At 37.6% G+C, this 15030-nt stretch overlaps 1 protein-coding gene across 1 annotated transcript in view; it reads left to right on the plus strand.

The window, feature by feature from the left end:
* The window catches only part of ADAMTS19 (ADAM metallopeptidase with thrombospondin type 1 motif 19), a 252836-nt gene that overhangs the window by 220341 nt on the left and 17465 nt on the right, over nucleotides 1-15030 (plus strand). The window contains exons 20-21 of the mRNA XM_025860822.2: nucleotides 298-502; nucleotides 9802-9954. Coding sequence (XP_025716607.2) covers nucleotides 298-502; nucleotides 9802-9954 — 358 coding nt within the window. The remainder of the gene's footprint in view (nucleotides 1-297; nucleotides 503-9801; nucleotides 9955-15030) is intronic.

The raw sequence follows: 15030 nt of genomic DNA on the forward strand, positions 1-15030 counted from the left end.
CTCATGTATGTTAGCAGTTGTATACGTTTTGGGTATCTCAGTGTGGCCAATGTGATAGGTAGTAACAGGCAAAGCATGTAGCAAGGCGTGGACGGAATCTCAGTCTTTGAGATTCTAAGACAGACATTAGAAATACAGAGAACTCAAAATGATAGAAAGGACAGGTGTTTTAGACAAAACTGTATTTAAAAAAAGGGTAAAAGTCACTGTGCAACAATTCTTAACTCCAGACATGTCAAAACACACAACGAATTGATATCTTTTAATTGATTTCAGTGGCTCTTCCTCTACTTTTAGATGGATGATGACAGAATGGACCCCCTGTTCACGAACTTGTGGAAAAGGGATGCAGAGCAGACAAGTGGCTTGTACCCAACAACTGAGCAACGGGACTCTGACCAGAGCCCGGGAGAGGGACTGCGCTGGGCCCAAGCCTGCCTCTGCCCAGCGCTGCGAGGGTCAGGACTGCATGACCGTGTGGGAGGCAGGAGTGTGGTCTGAGGTATGCTGCACACCCCCACCCCTTCCCATGCCCTTGCTCTCCTCTGACTCTCAGCTTGTGTGAAGTCATGAGCTGTCGCATTCAGAATCTCTGTGCACAGCAGAGTCAATACCATCTCTTCATTTTTCTGATAATAAAAGAAATATACAGGGTGCCTGGGTGACTCAGTTGGTGAAGCGTCTGCCTTCAGCTCAGGTCATGATCCCAGGGTCCTGGGATCGAGTCCCGCATCAGGCTCCCTGCTCAGCAAGGAGTCTGCTTCTCCCTCCCTCTGAGCTCTCTCTCACTTTCTCAAATAAATAAATCAGATCTTGGGACGCCTGAGTGGCTCAGTTGGTTAAGCGACTGCCTTCGGCTCAGGTCATGATCCTGGAGTCCCAGGATCGAGTCCCGCATCGGGCTCCCTGCACAGCGGGGAGTCTGCTTCTCCCTCTGACCCTCCCCCCTCTCATGTGCTCTCTCTCTCTCTCTCTCATTTTCTCTCTCAAAATAAATAAATAAAATCTTTAAAAAAATAAAAAAATAAATCAGATCTTTAAAAAAATAAATAAAAATAAATAAAAGGAATATACTCATTACATATAATTTTGCAAAAAGGAAAATAGTTATTTACACTTCATCCAGTCAGTATTGTACTATAAGAACGTACTATATGTACATTTTAGAATGCTACTTTTTCATTTATATACCATGAGTATACCCTTTAGTGGGCATTAATGTTAATACACATTCGACTCACCATCTATCCCTGAACATTTAAAAGGGAAAGGAGAAAGTACATTAACATTTAACAATCATCTCCTGTAAGCAAGGACTCTGTTTTTATTATTTCTTGTTTAGGATATTGTTTATATTTAGTCACCAATCCAAGAAGGTTAATAGTTTCATCATTTTATAATAGAGCTCAGGGAAGTTCAACAGTTTACCCAAAATCCTATGTAAGTGGGAGATCTGGGATTTGAACCCAGTGCTATCACACTCACTGCACCACACACCCATTAGCATGTTGTGTGCTAAGTACAGGTGTGTTCCATGCCCAGCTGTATGCTTTCTTTTCTGTTATCATGATGTATATCTGTGCATCATAATCAACACCAGTCATTACTTAGATTTTCTAGCTGCTCTGAAGCATTTTAGGTGAGCAGGTGGCCCCATGCACATACACCCACACACACACACACACACTCACACTTATACACCCACACATGTGGGCAGACACATGCACACCCAGAGCAAACTCATTCATATGCTTAATCTCAGACTATTAGCGTATAAAACTGACAAGTGGAAAATGCTAGATTACAATGAGTAGACAATCTTTTGAAAATAAGGATAAAGTAGCTTAGATAATAAGGTTTGGGAATATTCTTCAATTAACCCAACCCGTCTCCCCACCTCAAAGTACATTAGCAAGGAGCATGACTTTCTTTATTTTTTTTTTACTTTTAATATTTCTTTCTTTTTTTTTCCTTTTTTTTATTTTATTATGTTATGTTAATCACCATACATTACATCAATAGTTTTTGATGTAGTGTTCCATGATTCACTGTTTGCGTATAACACCCAGTGCTCCATGCAGAATGTGCCCTCTTTAATACCCATCACCAGGCTAACCCATCCCCCCACCCCCCTCCCCTCTAGAACCCTCAGTTTGTTTCTCAGAGTCCATAGTCTCTTATGGTTCATCTCCCTGTCCAATTTCCCCCCACTTCATTTTTCCCTTCCTGCTATCTTCTTCCTTTTTTTAAACATATAATATAATATTTGTTTCAGAGGTACAGGTCTGTGATTCAAAGTCTTACACAATTCACAGCACGCACCATAGCACATGTCTATGTGTCTATCACCCAGCCACCCCATCCCTCCCACCCCCACCACTCCAGCAACCCTCAGTTTGTTTCCTGAGATTAAGAATTCCTCATATCGGGGCACCTGGGTGGCTCAGTTGGTTAAGCGACTGCCTTCGGCTCAGGTCATGATCCTGGAGTGCCAGGACCGAGTCCCACATCGGGCTCCCTGCTCAGCAAGGAGTCTACTTCTCCCTCTGACCCTCCTCCTTCTCATGCTCTCTATCATTCTCTCTCTCTCTCAATAAATAAATAAAAATCTTAAAAAAAAAGAATTCCTCGTATCAGTGAGATCATATGGTACATGTCTTTCACTGATTGACTTATTTTGCTCAGCATAATACCCTCCAGTTCCATCCACGTCATTGCAAATGGCAAGATTTCATTCCTTTTCATGGCTGCATAATATTCCAGTGTGTGTGTGTGTGTGTGTGTGTGTGTGTGTGTGTATACCACATCTTCTTTATCCATTCATCTGTAGATGGACATCTTGGCTCTTTCCATAGTTTGGCTATTGTGGACATTGCTGCTATAACCATTGGGGTGCACGTACCCCTTTGGATCCCTATATTTGTATATTTGGGGTAAATACCCAGTACTGCAATTGCTGGGTCCTATGGTAGCTCTATTTTCAACTTTTTGAGGAACCTCCATACTGTTTTCCAGCGTGGCTGCCCCAGCTTGCATTCCCACCAACAATGTAGGAGAGTGCCCCTTTCACCACATCCCTGCCAACATCTATCATTTCCCGACTTGTTAATATAACCATTCTGACTGGTGTGAGGTGGTATCTCATTGAGGTTTTGATTTGGATTTCCCTGATGCCGAGCGATGTTGAGCACTTTTTCATGTGTCTGTTGGCCATTTAGATATCATCTTTGGAAAAATGTCTGTTCATGTCTTCTGCCCATTTCTTGATTGGATCATTTGTTCTCTGGGTGTTGAGTTTGATAAGTTCTTTATAGATTTTGGATACTAGCCCTTTATCTAATATGTGATTTGCAAATATCTTCTCCCATTCTGTCGGTTGTCTTTTGGTTTTGTTGATTGTTTGCTTTGGTATGTAAAAGCTTTTTATCTTGATGAAGTCTCAATAGTTCATTTTTGCCCTTGCTTCCCTTGCCTTTGGCGATGTTTCTAGGAAGAAGTTGCTGCGGCTGAGGTCGAAGAGGTTGCTGCCTGTGTTCTCCTTTAGGATTTTGATGGACTCCTGTCTCACATTTAGATCTTTCATCCATTTTGAGTCTATTTTTGTGTGTGGTGTAAGGAAATGGTCCAGTTTCATTCTTCTGCATGTGGCTGTCCAATTTCCCCAACACCATTTGTTGAAGAGACTGTCTTTTTTCCACTGGACATTCTTTCCTGCTTTGTCAAAGATTAGTTGACCATAGAGTTGAGGGTCCATTTCTGGGCTCTCTATTCTGTTCCATTGATCTATGTGTCTGTTTTTGTGCTAGCACCATACTGTCTTAATGATGACAGCTTTGTAATAGAGCTTGAAGTCTGGAATTGTAATGCCACCAGCTTTGCTTTCCTTTTTCAACATTCCTCTGGCTATTCGGGGTCTTTTCTGGTTCCATACAAATTTTAGGATTATTTGTTCCATTTTTTGGAAAAAAGTTGATGGTATTTTGATAGGGATTGCATTGAATGTGTAGATTGCTCTAGGTAGCATCAACATCTTCACAATATTTGTTCTTCCAATCCATGAGCATGGAACATTTTTCCATTTCTTTGTGCCTTCCTCAGTTTCTTTCATGAGTATTCTATAGTTTTCTGAGTACCGATCCTTTGCCTCTTTGGTTAGATTTATTCCTAGGTATCTTATGGTTTTGGGTGCAGTTGCAAATGGGATCAACTCCTTAATTTCTCTTTCTTCTGTCTTGTTGTTGGTGTATAGGAATGCCACTGATTTCTGTGCACTGATTATATATCCTGCCACTTTACTGAATTCCTGTATGAGTTCTAGCAGTTTTGGGGTGGAGTCTTTTGGGTTTTCCACAAAAAGTATTATATCATCTGCAAAGAGTGAGAGTTTGACTTCTTCTTTGCCAATTTGAATGCCTTTTATTTCTTTTTGTTGTCTGACTGCTGTGACTAGGACTTCCAATATTATTTTGAATAGCAGTGGTGATAGTGGACATCCCTGATGTGTTCCTGACCTTAGGGGGAAAGCTCTCAGTTTTTCCCCATTGAGAATGATATTCTCTGTGGGTTTTTCATAGATGGCTTTTATGATATTGAAGTATGTACCCTCTATCCCTATACTCTGAAGAGTTTTGATCAAGAAAGGATGCTGTACCTTGTCAAATGCTTTTTCTGCATCTATTGAGAGGATCATATGGTTCTTGTTCTTTCTTTTATTAATTTATTGTATCACATTGATTGATTTGTGGATGTTGAACCAGCCTTGCAACCCAGGGATAAATCCCACTTGGTCATGGTGAATAATCCTTTTCATGTACTGTTGGATTCTATTGGCTAGTATTTTGGTGAGAATTTCTGCATCCATGTTCATCAAGGATATTGGTCTGTAATTCTCCTTTTTGATGGAGTCTTTGTCTGGTTTTGGGATCAAGGTAATGCTGGCCTCATCAAACAAGTTTGGAAGTTTTCCTTCCATTTCTATTTTTCGGAACAGTTTCAGAACAATAGGTATTAATTCTTCTTTAAATGTCTGATAGAATTCCCCTGGGAAGCCATCTCGCCCTGGGCTTTTGTTTCTTGGGAGATTTTTGATGACTGCTTCAATATCTTTAGTGGTTATAGGTCTGTTCAGGTTTTCTATTTCTTCCTGGTTCAGTTTTGGTAATTGATCCATCTTTAGGAATGCATCCATTTCTTCCAGATTATCTGATTTGCTGGCATAGAGTTGCTCATAATATGTTCTTATAATTGTTTGTATTTCTTTGGTGTTGGTTGTGATCTCTCCTCTTTCATTCATGATTTTGTTGATTTGGGTCATTTCTCTTTTCTTTTTGATAAGTCTGGCCAAGGGTTTATCAATCTTGTTAATTCTTTCAAAGAACCAGCTTCTAGTTTCATTGATCTGTTCTACTGTTCTTTTGGTTTCTGGTTCATTGATTTCTGCTCTGATCTTATTTCTCTTCTCCTGCTGGGTTTAGGCTTTATTTGCTGTTCTTTCTCCAGCTTCTTTAGGTTTAGGGTTAAGTTGTGTATTTGAGACCGTCTTGTTTCTTGAGAAAGTCTTGTATTGCTATATACTTTCCTCTTAGGACTGCCTTTGCTTCATTCCAAAGCTTTTGAACAGTTGTGTTTTCATTGTCATTGGTTGACCCATTCATTCTTCAGTAGGATGCTCTTTAGCCTCCATGTATTTGAGTTCTTTCCAACTTTTCTCTTGTGATTGAGTTCTAGTTTCAAAGCATTGTGGTCTGAAAATATGCAGGGAATGATCTCAATCTTTTGGTACCAGTTGAGACCTGATTTGTGACCTAGGATGTGATCTATTTGGAGAATGTTCCATGGGCACCAGAGAAGAATGTGTATTCTGTTGCTTTGGGATGGAATGTGTGGATATATCTGTGAAGTCCATTTGGTCCAGTGTGTCATTTAAAGTCTTTATTTCCTTGTTGATCTTTTGTTTGGATGATCTGTCCATTTCAGTGAGGGGGGTGTTAAAGTCCCCCCCACTAAAGTTATTGATGTCTTTCTTTGCTTTTGTTATTAATTGGCTTATATTATTGGCTGCTCCCATGTTAGGGGCATAGATTTTTACAATTGTTAGATCTTCTTGTTGGATAGACCCTTTAAATAGGATATAGTGTCCTTCCTCATCTCTTATTACCATCTTTGGTTTAAAATCTAATTTGTCTGATATAAGGATTGCCACCCCAGCTTTCTTTTGGTGTCCATTAGCATGGTAAATGGTTTTCCCCCCGTCAGTTTCAATCTGGAGGTGTCTTTGGGTCTAAAATGAGTCTCTTGCAGACAGCATATCGATGGGTCTTGTTTTTTTACCCAATCTGATACTCCGTGTCTTTTGATTGGGGCATTTAGCCCATTTTCATTCAGGGTAACTATTGAAAGATATGAATTTAGTGCCATTGTATTGCCTTTAAGGTGACTGTTACTGTATATTGTCTGTGTTCCTTTCTGGTCTATGTTGCTTTTAGGCTCTCTCTTTGCTTAGAGGACCCCTTTCAGTATTTCTTGTAGTTTCGTGTTTGCAATTTCCTTTATTTCTGGTTTCGTGTTTGCAATTTCCTTTATTTTTTGTTTGTCCTGGAAGCTTTTTATCTCTCCTTCTGTTTTCAATGACAGCCTCACTGGATATAGTATTCTTGGCTGCATATTTTACTCATTTAGTGCTCTGAATTTATCATGCCGGTCCTTTCTGGCCTGCCAGATCTCTGTGGATAGGTCTCTTGTCAATCTAATGTTTCTACCATTTTAGGTTACATATCTCTTCTTCCAAGCTGCTTTCAGGATTTTCTCTGTCTCTGAGACTCGTAAGTTTTACTATTAGATGTTGGGGTGTTGACCTATTTTTATGGATTTTGAGGGGGGTTCTCTGGGCCTCCTGGATTTTGACGCCTGTTTCCTTCCCCAAATTAGGGAAGTTCTCTGCTATAATTTTGCTCCAATATACCTTCTGCCCCTCTCTCTTTCTTTTTCTGGGATCCCAATTATTCTAATATTGTTTCACCTTATGGTATCACTTATCTCTCCAATTCTGCCCTCGTGATCCAGTAGTTGTTTATCTCTCTTTTTCTCAGCTTCTTTATTTTCCATCATTTGGTCTTCCATGTCACTAATTCTTTCTTCTGCCTCATTTATCCTAGCAGTTAGAGCCTCCATTTTTTTAAATTTTTTATTGTTATGTTAATCACCATATATTACATCATTAGTTCTTGATGTAGTGTTCCATGATTCATTGTTTGTGCATAACACCCAGTGCTCCATGCAGAATGTGCCCTCTTTAATACCCATCACCAGGCTAACCCATCCCCCTACCCTCCTCTCCTCTAGAACCCTGTTTGTTTTTCAGAGTCCATTGTCTCTCATGGTTCATCTCCCCTTCCGACTTACTCCCCTTCATTCTTCCCCTCCTGCTATCTTCTTCTTTTTCTTTTTTCTTAACATATGTTGCATTACTTGTTTCAGAAGTACAGATCTGTGATTCATCAGTCTTACACAATTCATAGCGCTCACCATAGCACATACCCTCCCCAATGTCTATCACCCAGCCACCCCATCCCTCCCACCCCCCACCACTCCAGCAACCCTCAGTTTGTTTCCTGAGATGAAGAATTCCTCATATCAGTGAGGTCATATGATACATATCTTTCTCTGATTGACTTATTTCACTCAGCATAACACCCTCCAGTTCCGTCCACGTCGTTGCAAATGGCAAGATCTCATTCCTTTTGATGGCTGCATAATATTCCATTGTGTATATATACCACATCTTCTTTATCCATTCATCTGTCGATGGACGTCTTGTAGAGCCTCCATTTTTTATTGCACCTCATTAATAGCCTTTTTGATTTTGACTTTGTTAGATTTTAGTTCTGTTATTTCTCCAGAAGGGGTTTCTCTAGTATCTTCCATGCTTTTTTCAAGCCCAGCCAGTATCTTTAAAATCATCATTCTGAACTCTAGTTCCAACTACTTACTAATATCCGTATTGATTAGGTCCCTGGCAGTCCGTACTCCCTCTTGTTCTTTTTTTTGAGGTGATTTTTTCCATCTTGTCCTTTTGTCCAGAGGGGAATAGATGAATGAGAGAACAAAATGCTAACAGGGTAACAATGACCCCAGAAAATTATACACTAAACAAATCAGAAGAGACCTTCCAGAAAGTGGTCGCTTTTCTGTTCAGAGAGTTGCTACTATTCTTTTCTTCAATCTCCTGTTGAGTTCATAGGTGTTCAGAATGGTTTGATCCCAATCTATCTGAATTGCTGGGACCAGACGAAATTTAGGTCTCCTACTCCTCCACCATCTTGCTTCTCCGCAAGTAGCATGACTTTCTGTTGGCTTCCTTTTCTGGGTTATACCTTGCTGTTTAACAGATTCTTCCTCATTGGTAAAGTATACTTTTGACAATGAATGTAGGATCTAATTTTACATCACTATCAATCAGTTGGATCTGGAGAGAAGATTCACATGAGAGAAGGAACATGCCCCACCTTCAGCCTAACCATAACATTTTTGCAAACTCTTTAGGAGGAAATAGGTCAGAAATATTCTATACAGATTTTTGGCACCAGCTGGGAGCAATAATATGTCTCAATGCAGTCTACCAATTAAGAAATCTCTCTCTTATTTTTATTTAATTTAAAAATTGATTTTAGGGATCAGAGTTAGTTCCAGTTGCAAAAAAAAATAAAAAGATAAATATTAAAATGCCTAGTTACACATGTAGTCCACTTTAAAGTCCAACATGTTCAAACATAAGCCAATGAGACAATCACTCATTTGTGCAAAATTTATCATATTTAAAATATCATTACTTCCATGCTCAGATTTTCAGGAACACAACTGTTGGAGTCCACATGGTTATTTGTATGCTATATCACTGTTAAATGTATACCTGCAAATCTTGCTTTGGACTTTTTTCAGACACAATTACTCATTGAATGTTCAAGTTTTGCCATATCTTTCATGCCTTCCCTTCTCTCTGTCCTCTCCCTTCTCCCACCCAATGCCATTTTGGTCCCTGTGCCCAGATAGCCAATGAGGTGTATCTTTGTAAAACTGAGAAGCTTTATACATAGTCCATAACAAGGAGCATAAATGAAAATGAGATGCTAAGTTGCACCTAGAAAAAATAGGTGTAATATACATACGTGCTTTATGTGTTATGTCACCATCTTAAATCAGGCATCAATTAGTTATGAAATGAACTAAACTATTTTTGAACTGAATTATATTTGCAATGCATATAGCCATTTAGAATGATGATTTCCAGGGGTATATAATTATGAAATGAAGTATTTTCTTTTTGCTAAGATTTTCTCTGTTTTCTCTTTAAGAGAAGTCTGTGAGAAATAACACTCTAAAAACATTTTCATTTTTCACAAGCATTTCTTGGGGCTAAAACAGACTAAATCTTAGCAAAAATAAATTTTTGAATTTTCTTACATAACTGTATATAAATATGTGATGTCAATCAAGTTTAGTATTTTACATTTTGATCACCGTATATTATTTGCCTTTCATCAACAATCCTATGTTATATTTCTCTGTGTAATAATGGTTCTGTGTTCCTGAAACTCATTTACTTCCAACACTGTGTGCTAAGCTTCATCTGGCTCCTGGTTTTGGGATGTAACAGGTGTTTTCCTTCTCTTTATTCTTTACCATGGTCTTTATATGAGTGATAGGCTTATGAGAGATGATTAGAAATACTACTTAATGTAATTTAATCATTGGTCTATATCTCCTAATCCCCAACCTCATCCAGACTCTGGTGTTATCTTCTAGTGTTCAGTCAAGTGTGGCAAAGGTGTACGTCATCGGACCGTGAGGTGTACTAACCCTAGAAAGAAATGCGTCCTCTCTACCAGACCCAGGGAGGCTGAGGACTGTGAGGATTACTCGAAATGCTACGTGTGGCGAATGGGAGACTGGTCTAAGGTGAGACTCATTCTGTACATTCTCAGTATTAGGGGATCTATAGAGGTATGGATCATGAGAGATGGAGTGTTATATTCCCAGGTTCACATCCTATCTGTCTGTCCATGATCATGAACTCTATAAAACCATTTTAAAGATCAAGTGAGATAAATGTAGTTTGACGCAAAGGAAGCTCTCAAACAATACTATCTATTATTATTTTGTTGTGTGAATTTTTATTGATATCATTCTTTGTCAGAATATTTTTACATTAAACTTATCTAATAAACAGAATACTATCAGATAAGTACATTGAAAATATAACTAAGGGAGGTAGTAACAGCATCAAGCAGAGGCAATTTCCATCTTAATATGGAAAAGGCGTTCTTTTTCTCACCAATTTTGGGGTTGTGTATAGAAGAAAAGGAAAGGAACGGCATTCTGGAAGTCCTTTGGTCAAATCAAGTAGACACGATTCATATGGCAGGTGAATGGTAAGTTTAATTTTGTGAAAATATTTAAATTTATGAATAAAGTAGAACCTCATATACAAGTGAGCCATAGAAAACAGCTCATCTATTCATTCATATAAAGTATTAATAAATCCTGTGTTTTAAGATAAAATTCTGATCATTTCTGGGTAAAAACAGCTCTCAAATACTAGTCTTCAAAAATGTAAGTATTAATCAAATAATCCCCTGTGCCTTGCCACATTCAGCTGTGGTATTATATACTTATTATCATGGAATCATAAAATATTAAGGCTTAGAAGAGACATAATAAATCCTCTCTTCTTTCCCTTTATTTTATATGTGAAAAAAACAAGTGGTAGCTGCTGGGGCATGGTAGGGAGTGTGGTGGCTTTTCATAAAGAATCCTAAAGGGCATTCTGGAAGAAATATTCTCAATGTGTAACACACTGTGGTTAGCCAGTTTGTGTAATGTTGCCCCAAAAGAAATTCCTGACACTGAAAATCTATTTTCTTGTGATTACTGATGTCTTTCCTCTCTAAAACTGTTTGCATATTAAAATCCCATGTTCTCATAACCTATACTCTTCTTTCAAAGATCTACAACATTTAAAGTTTACATTGGGACTCTTTAAAGGATGCATTTGTAAACAATGTAAATTGATTCCTCCCTACAGAATTAGGAAATACTCAACCCAATCCATGCAGCTTTGAACTGGTGAACCATAGAAGGAAAACTTCACACTTTAGAGGAAACAGCTTTTAGTGGAAAGAGAATTCCAAATTAACCACAATTTATTTTATTTTTAGGGTTAATGTTTTCCTAATTCTAAGAGAGGGAAATACAGTGGGATGATAGGGGCAAGGCCGTGTTTTGGAAGTCAAGATAGGAGGGGCATAGTTTGGACTTCCTCATTATACAGATGGAGCAATTGGTCAAGCTATTGAATACCTTTGTATCTTTGCTTCCCTATGAGTGAAATAAGGAAGATAGATAACACCATAGTTTTCAAGCTATGTGTATATTAACTCTTTCTTCAGCACTGAACGCATAAAATAGGACAAGGGAATGAAAGTCCTAGCTGGAGGGGTATGGGAAAGATCACCAATTGCTCTCTTTTCATTGTAGCCACTCCACATTTGTTTATTTTGGCTAGTGAAATTTGAGGTGTTTTCCTTAAGTGTAACAGTTCTTTTTCAAAGAAAAAGTTTAAAAACCACTAGCATAGATGAGCTCTACTTTTCCAGCTTTATTAATTAATAGGGATATTTTAAGTGAGGGGCACCTAGATGGCTCAGTCGGTTGGGCGGCTGACTCTTGGTGTCGGCTCAGGTCAAGATCTCAGGATGGTGAGGTCTTTAAAAAAAGGAAATATTTTAAGTGATAAGTGTTAATCTCCAGTTAACTATAAAAAAGAAAAATTGTAATTGCAAAAAACAGAAGATCCAGGTTTTGTTAAAATTTATGGCACAGAACTATAAGCTCCTTCATTGCTGCATGTGGAAATATGGCTGGGAAATCCTATTTGCGTGACACATACTATTGCTATTGATTAATAAATGTGCCTATTATGTGGCCTCTGGTTAAATCTTAGGCAAAATCAAAATTAACTGGGGAGATCATAAAAAACGTAACTTTTGGTTTTCCATGCTAAGCCTGAAAAACTATTTTTTCCAATTTACCACAGTAACATATGTGTCCCTTTTTAGGTATACTTAGACTGAATTACTTTAAGTTGGTTTTGTTGAGTTACTATATCACTACCCAGCTTGAACATAGATAGCCTTTGCGGGTAAGGAAAGGAGTAGATAGTTCTAATAACTATTCATCTTTGTTCTACGATGTTTTACCTTTGTCTTTTGGCCTGTTGATTTTTGTTTGCTTATTTAGAAGATTCAGTATGTTGCACTTTTTTCTTTCTATGGATATAAGTCTGCTCTTTTCCTTAAACCTGTTCCCTTGTTCTTTTTTATGACTGAAGTCTCAGCATAGCAGATGTAGACAGCATGCACAAATTAAAGCAAGTGGCTCCATGTGAATTTTATTGACTTCACCCCTTCGTTTTCACTTCTAACATATCATTTTCAAGTTAAAATAAAAACCATCCCCCAATAATTACAGAGAAAAGGAATAATGCTGCGATTATTAAGTTTCAGTGATTAAAGTATTCATGGACAGAGGGAGCACACAGATTTCTTATTCTTATCAGCTGTGTCCCTGGCACAGAAATAGCAACAAGATGTGTGCAATTGTGGGTGGATTTCTGTGCTCCCCAGAGTTCAATTAATCTGTCAGTTTCACTCAGATTCTACTAGTATTTTTTAAACTATTGATAAACTGAAGTAGACTTAAAATGAAGCCTCAGATTGTCTTTAATCAGGGATATTCAGTGAGATATCCACAAAAATCTAGCTATGAAACCATGTTCTTCCCTCCATAATATGGGGGAATCACTAGAGAATCAGTTAAAAGACAAATATATCCTCAGCTTCTCCCACTGGCTAGAAGTCGTTAACCACTGTTGAGCCAACGGTGTATCAACTAAATGGAGGCTTCCTAAGAAAAAGGTTTGTTTATGCCTCAAACTCTGTTCACTGCATTCGTATCAGCCTATGTGATCTCCATCATTTATGTTTTGGTAGCTTTGTGTAAACAGTGGAGAAATTGCTCTCAGCTTGAGAGAGAAAAATATAAATCCAAGAATATTCAAAAGAGAAAAATCGCTCATAAAAACATCACCTCTGATTTCTAAGTAGATATAATATAGCCTTTGTTGGACAGTGCTTATGTTTATTTCATTGAGACTAGAAAATTGGCAAAAAATGGGATACAAACAGTGTGGCTGCTTAGCTCTGGCTTGCATTAACTATTCACACAATTATATGCCACATTCTACTATATCTCAGATATCGATATGGCCTTGGGGTCTTTCTTGGGAGAACAGAACATGACCCATATGTTTCTGGGCTGTAAAACAATCCGTATTCACTCATTTAAGCCGTCCTTAGAATACTGACGTGAAAAATAACATAGTCCCTTATGTTTAATGAAATGCCTTATTGTCTGCCAGAATTTGACCTTTCTGCCTTTATTTGAAGGTCTGCAGCTTCTTGTTTTCATTATTGGAGGCCTGTAGAGGAGCAAATAAAAAGTATTGTTTTATCTACCTGTTACACAAAATTTGGTCCTTCCTGAAGCTTTTATAGCATTAACTTTTTGTGCAGTATTAACAAGAGAACTCATTCAAGTGAATTTTAATGAGACAGAAAACACCTTGGAATTATACATAATTATTCCTGGTTTGTCCTTAGATTCAATTCATACTCTATAATTTGAATTTAATTTATTCCTTCACAATTCTGGAAAATGAATAGTTTTGGCCACATCTCACATTATGACATGATAAATAGATTTTTGGACAAGAGATGAGTCTTTTGTGATGATATAATTCAAAATAATGCTGGAAGCACAATAAATCGTTTTGGATGATTTAATTGTACAAATAATATGGTCTATCTTTTTTTAGAAGTGATAAATATAAAGCTTGCAGTATAATGAGTGATTTTTAACTTATCCTGTAAAAGGAAACCATAATTATATCCAGTATATTCAGTTGAAGAGGAATCTAAAAACTGAAATTATGAATAATCACAGAGGACCTTTCTTTCCACTGGAGGAAAGCTCAGTGAATCATTGAAGGAAACTTAAAGAAAGAAATCCTGACCAATGCAATCAAGAATGTCCTAGACTAAATGACTAGATGACACCATGTTTTTAATCATGCACCTACAGAACCTAGTATTTTTGCATTAAGTCAAAAGAGACAAAAAGAACCAGAGCCAGAACTCCCAAAGGAGGGATTTCTTGTTGTCCCATGGCCGGGTGAGGCTTTAGGACTGTGGAATTCTGCATATCTGGACTGACCCTGTGCTGGCATACACACACTCCAATTAAAATCCACTTGCTGGAGGTTGCAGAATCCAGATGTATATCTTGCTGTTTTTTTACAAAAATAAACCAAGTGGATTTGTAACAGTGTAGTAGAGGGAAGTTTAACCCCTTGTTAGAGGATTTCCCATTCAAATTTAAAGAAATAATTAGCTGCAAATAACCAAATTAAATACCTTAATAGAATGTAAAAATAGAAAATGTTAAGTATCAGCTGACATCAGAGAATCAAAGGAATGAATAAAATGACAACTGCTATAATGGAGAGAATATATTATTAAATAGATACATTACTAAGACTGATATTTACCAAAGATCCGAATGTCATCCTTTTTATAAGACTAAATTTATATTAATCTATGAATTCTTAAGTCTTGCATTCCCCACATTAAGTTCCATGGAAAACTCATTCCTTGGGATATGGTCTCCAGGTGTGAGAAATAATGTAGTTAAAGATAATCAAAAACTGTTTGCTATAGGACTTTCAGATCCTTTAACAAATTTTTCTATACTTGGTAAATCTCAAAGAGAGACTCTAGTGTTTCTTTTTTTTTTTTTTCTTTTAACCAAAGATCACTTTTGCAGAGCATATAGCTAGTTTGTTATTTATTGTAATACACTTTGGGAAGGGTTACATTAGATTACTTAAATTTGAAATACTACTTTTGTAAGTGCTTT

The sequence above is a fragment of the Callorhinus ursinus genome, unplaced genomic scaffold (genome assembly GCF_003265705.2).
Source record: "Callorhinus ursinus isolate GAN/ISIS: 27379988/994484 unplaced genomic scaffold, GSC_fseal_2.0 scaffold30, whole genome shotgun sequence".
Taxonomy (NCBI): domain Eukaryota; kingdom Metazoa; phylum Chordata; class Mammalia; order Carnivora; family Otariidae; genus Callorhinus; species Callorhinus ursinus.